This window comes from Lipotes vexillifer, unplaced genomic scaffold (assembly GCF_000442215.2).
Source record: "Lipotes vexillifer unplaced genomic scaffold, Lipotes_vexillifer_v1.1 scaffold71, whole genome shotgun sequence".
Taxonomy (NCBI): Eukaryota; Metazoa; Chordata; class Mammalia; order Artiodactyla; family Lipotidae; genus Lipotes; species Lipotes vexillifer.
Window position 1 is genome coordinate 1,319,534 of NW_006793703.1, and position 4,977 is coordinate 1,324,510.

The window sequence follows — 4,977 nt, forward strand, 5'->3', positions numbered from 1 at the left end:
GATGTAATTTTTAAGGCTTATGTGTTTACCAGTGAAGGTAAAGTAGGGTGTAGTGATTGGGAGAGGCATCCAGGGATGCTTCTTTCTTTTATTTTTATTTATTTATCTGGCTGCTTTGGGTCTTAGTTGGGGCATGCAGGTCGCGGTGCATGGGCTCTTGGTTCTGGAGCGTGGGCTCTAGAGCGCTTGGGCTTACTTGCCCCACAGCATGTGGGATCTTAATTCCCCAACCAGGGATGGAACCCACATCCCCTGCATTGGTAGGTGGATTCTTAACCACTGGACCACCAGGGAAGTCCTCAGGGATGCTTCTGAATGTGTTTATTATTTCATGATGAAAGAAGAGGTTTGAAAAAGATTTTGTGGAAGATCAGTATTAAGTGCTTTTTTTTCAGTTTGGCTTTGCTAGATTAGACAGAATGTGGTATTTTTAATGCCCTTCCTCCCTCCCTTCCTTCCCTCCCTCCTTTCTCTTCCTTCCTTCCTTCCTTTCTTTTTCTTCCTTTCTTTCTTCCTCTCTTCCTCTTTCTTTCTTTCTTTCTTGCCTTGTGGGGGTGGGGAGGAGGAATACACCTCATTCTTACAAGGTTTTCTATTTCTCCTTTTTCTGAAACAACAGTTATATAATGCCTTGCATCCATTGACTCTTAGGTGTGTGCCCAGTGCTCTGCTGCAAACTTGACATTCATTGTGGCCCTTAACACAATGACCTCATGAGGCAGGTGCTATTGTTATTATTCCCATTTTGTAGACTAGGTTTAGAGAAGTTAATTAATCTGCTCAGGCCACACACCTAGTATGCGATGAGCCTGGATTTATGCAGTAATGACCATTTTCTCTCTCTGAAGATTCCTTTGAGTTACTTCAAAATCCAGTCTTCAGCCTGGTCATTAGAAAGAGGTTGCAGTCTCTTCCACACACCTGGAGACAGTTCCCGGCTGGAGGGTGAACCTGGATTAGAAGGGAGTGGGCTTGAGCTAGGATATGACATGAGGCTATAATCATAAAGTTAATTCACTTTCCTTCCTTCTCTTTTGAAAAGTTTTCCAAAGCATGTTTTCTTCCCATGTGTCCCCTGAAAAAGGGGACCCCAGGGAAACCTTGGTTTGGAGAAGCTAGGCTGTATAGGAGAGCCTGTTGAAGGTGGCCTGGGGATAAGAGTCTATGATGGTCTTTTCTTTTTCCTTCCAGTCTACCCCAGGCAAAGTCAGAGAGGCTGTGAAGGTGGCCACTGACATAGGATGTCGCCACTTGGACTGTGTTTATGCCTACGAGAACGAGCATTAGGTGGCAGGGAGCCATCCAAGAGAAGATCCGAGAGAAGGTTGTGAAGCAGGAGGTGGGAGGACTGCACTTCAAGGCAAGCACAAGTATTGGATTTGGTCGGCACCTGGAACTCTGCCAGCCTTTGCTCTAAGTACTCTGGTCATTTCCCCCAGCTGTCTTCATTTCCCCTGCTGCCTTTATAACATCCCTGGATACAAACATCCACACTCTAGCTCAGTATTGGTGTACAGAGACGCTACTGCTACCCTACCCATCTCGATTGGGTTTTCCCTTTGTGGGGATGGCTCCATTGAGCCATGGCAGTGCCCTTAGCATCCCCGTTCCCCATCAGTGGGCTCCATCTGCCCCGTGGCAGTTAAAAGCTAAGGCTGCGGTCAGAAATGGATCCTGAAGCTCCACTTTTTTTTTTTTTTTTTTTTTGCGGTATGCGGGCCTCTCACTGCCATGGCCTCTCCCGTTGCGGAGGACAGGCTCCGGACGCGCAGGCTCAGTGGCCATGGCTCACGGGGCCAGCCGCTCCGCGGCAATGATGGGATCTTTCCAGACTGGGGCACAAACCTGTGTCCCCTGCATCGGCAGGCGGACTCTCTACCACTGCGCCACCAGGGAAGCCCTGAAGCTCCACCTTTCGGCACTGTGGTCTCAATGGTTGTGGCCATTCTCAGCCAGCAGGTATTTTGGAAAATGTCATATGTCATATGTCATATGTCATATGTTATGTCATATGTCAAATGTTATTGTCATATATGAATTTCATTTTAGTTCAGCCTAGTAAAGGCAAGTTACAAAATGTTATTTAAAAGCCTTTCCTCCTGCTTTCCTCTCTATCCATGGGCTGAATGGAAAATTCCTCTCCACGCTTTGGTTAATCCTTACGACGGTGGATCCTGTAACAGATACTCCTGTCCCAGAGAGGACTAAGCCAAGCCAGGATCCCTGGGGTCCCTCTAGCACTGCCCAAAGGTGTCCCTTTCTATGACAGGCCGTGGAGGAACTGGTGGACAAGGGGCTGGTGAAAAACATTGGGATCTCCAGCTTCAACCACTTCCAGATCGAAAGGCTCTTGAACAAACCTAGACTGAAATACAAACCAGTGCTTACCAGGTAAATTCTGTTTAGTAAAGGGTAAGGGTCCTGCGCTATTACTTCTTAAACATTTGGAGGCAAGTTCAATGCTTTGCACTGAGTCTTATTTGAAGGTCAGTCATCAGGTTCTTCGTTGGTCATGTGAGACAGCTCTTGGGGTCTGGTTTAGCCAGGCTAGCAGTGGGCAGTGTTTGGCTTTTGCTTGACAGTCTTTTTTTTGTGTGTAGAACTCCCTATGAGCAGCTCAAAAAGCAGGTGGACTTTCCTAGTGATGATTGTTCCCTTTTACAGATTGAGTGTCACCCATACCTCAGGCAGGAGAAATTGATCCAGTACTGCCAGTCCAAGGGCATCATTGTCATGGTTTATAGCCCTCTGGGCTCTCCAGATAGACCTGGGCGAGGCATTTGATCTTTCTCTTGACATTCTTTAAGAAAAGCCAACAGATGGCTAGTGGGAAGCTGTTGCTTAGCACAGGGAGATCAGCTCAATGCTTTGTGATGACCTAGAGCGGTGGGATAGGGAGGGTGGGAGGGAGGCTCAAGAGGGAGGGGATATGGGGATATATGTATACATATAGCTGATTCACTTTGTTGTACAGCAGAAACTAACACAACACTATACTCCAATAAAGAGTATAAAATTATACTCCAATTATACTCCAATAAAGATTATTGGAAAAAATAATACTCCAAAAAATTATACTCCAATAAAGATATGTATTTTAAAAAAAGCCATCAGAAAGAAAAATGCGTGTAATGCAATGTGCCTGGCATACTTAAACAGTGGGGAAAATAAGGTAACTTTACAAAAAACAGCAACATGCCTGACCCTCTGGAATTACTCTGGTTCAGCCACCCAGCACTGGATCAACCTTTGCAAAAATACTGATGATTCAAAGCCCATGGGTAAGACATGAAGCTTTCAAATCCTGCTTCCTTGTCTCCCACATGGAGAAGACTGATGATCAGCCTTGGGACCATCGCCGGAGTAATATTTATCTACATATGGTAGCCATGGTGATTATTCACGCCAGCCATCTTTCTCCCTCTAGGGCCAAGGGTCCTTAATCTAGGACTCTTCCCTACTGGAGGATCCCAAGATTAAGGAGATTGCTGCAAAGCACAAAAAATCCACAGCCCAGGTACAAGGTATATAGTTTCTTTTCCGTCCAGCAGATCAGTCTTGTGTTTTATTCCTTGTGCTGTCTTCATTTAACTCCTTGAAGGCGAAAAAAACAGGAAAGGAAGCCCACTGAGGCCCTTCCTTGAAAGCCTGTTTGTTTGGAACTCCAGGAAATCCCATGGTTATCACTGAAACAAGGATGGCATCTAATGGCGTCTGTTGAGTCCTGTTGTCCAGGAAGAAGAGCATGGCTATGCAGCCAAAAGATTTGGGTTCAGATCCCAGTTCCACTACTTATCAGCCTCATGACCCCAAACACTGTCCCAAGCCACTTTCCTTATTTTTAAAAAAGGAAGGTTATGGAGTTGTTGTGAGGATTAAGGGAGATAACTGGCAGAGGACTGACAAGCGTCTGATAGTTATGAAGTGCTCAGTCAATACTAGCTGTTGTACTAAAGATACAGTGAGTGGCAGGGATGTTTTATTTTTCTGAAAAAGTAGAGGGAGCAGTCCTTGTAGATAAGTGGAAACACCACATTCCCTTCTGCACGGGTTCTGATCTGGTTCCATATCCGGAGGAACGTAGTCGTAATTCCCAAGTCTGTGACGCCAGCACGCATTGCTGAGAACTTTCAGGTAAGATTCCAGCTGGTTGGCCCTGGTTTTCTCAGTGAAGGAGGGGATGGGAGAGATTCCCTCACCAGGCCTCTCATGCTGTCCCTGAGTTTTCTGTGGGCTTTTCCCCCTTCCCAGCACCTTGCAATCTCTCAGGCCAGGGAGCTGACCTCAGAGCTGAGATGAATGACCAAGGATGGGCTGGGGGAGCAGCCGGTGAGGTCCTGTCAGGTCTGAGCACAGCTGTACCTCTGATCTGATCACAGGGACTCTGCTATCTTGAGGATATGAAGATTTAAAAGAATAAAGAATAATAATAACCAACATGCATGGAGAATTTACCCTGTGCCAGCACTATTTGGAATGCTTTTTGTATGTGTTACTCACTGAATCCTGCAAGCACCCCTTGGAGGTAGATACTCTTACTCACATTTTACAGAAGATGAAATGCAGGAATGGGGAGGCCAAGGAACTTGCTCAAGGCCACCCAGGTTGTAAGTGGCTGAACCAAGTTTCAAAGGCTCTTGGGAGATCTTTGGTTTCGCTGGCAATCAAAACGTCATCTACATACTGAAGTAAGGTTCCTTCGTATAACTGTAGGTTCGTTAGCTCTTTGGCTAGGGCTTTCCTGAAAATGGTGGGGGCGTTCTTGAATCCCAGGGGTAAGCACGATCCAGCAAAACTGCTGTTTCAATTTGGTCTCTGGGTCATCCCATTCAAAAGCAAAAAATCCTAAGATTCGGGACTTAAGGGTGTGCAATAAAAGGTGCCTATGGTCCATAACCGTAGGGCCAGCAGAAATCCCAGGATAAAGTTGTAAGTAACGTATAGGGATTGGCTACCACCAGATGAATGTCCTCAGCT

General features: G+C 46.1%; 1 protein-coding gene across 1 annotated transcript in view; it reads left to right on the forward strand.

The window, feature by feature from the left end:
- Window positions 1–4,299, forward strand: part of LOC103089484 (aldose reductase-related protein 2-like) — a 16,610-nt gene extending 12,311 nt beyond the window's left edge. Inside the window, exons 3-9 of the mRNA XM_007466656.1 lie at window positions 1,192–1,260; window positions 2,270–2,380; window positions 2,487–2,498; window positions 2,665–2,771; window positions 3,275–3,293; window positions 3,449–3,516; window positions 4,050–4,299. Of these exons, the coding sequence (XP_007466718.1) occupies window positions 1,192–1,260; window positions 2,270–2,380; window positions 2,487–2,498; window positions 2,665–2,771; window positions 3,275–3,293; window positions 3,449–3,516; window positions 4,050–4,299 (636 nt within the window). The remainder of the gene's footprint in view (window positions 1–1,191; window positions 1,261–2,269; window positions 2,381–2,486; window positions 2,499–2,664; window positions 2,772–3,274; window positions 3,294–3,448; window positions 3,517–4,049) is intronic.
- The last annotated feature ends 678 nt before the right edge of the window (window positions 4,300–4,977 follow it).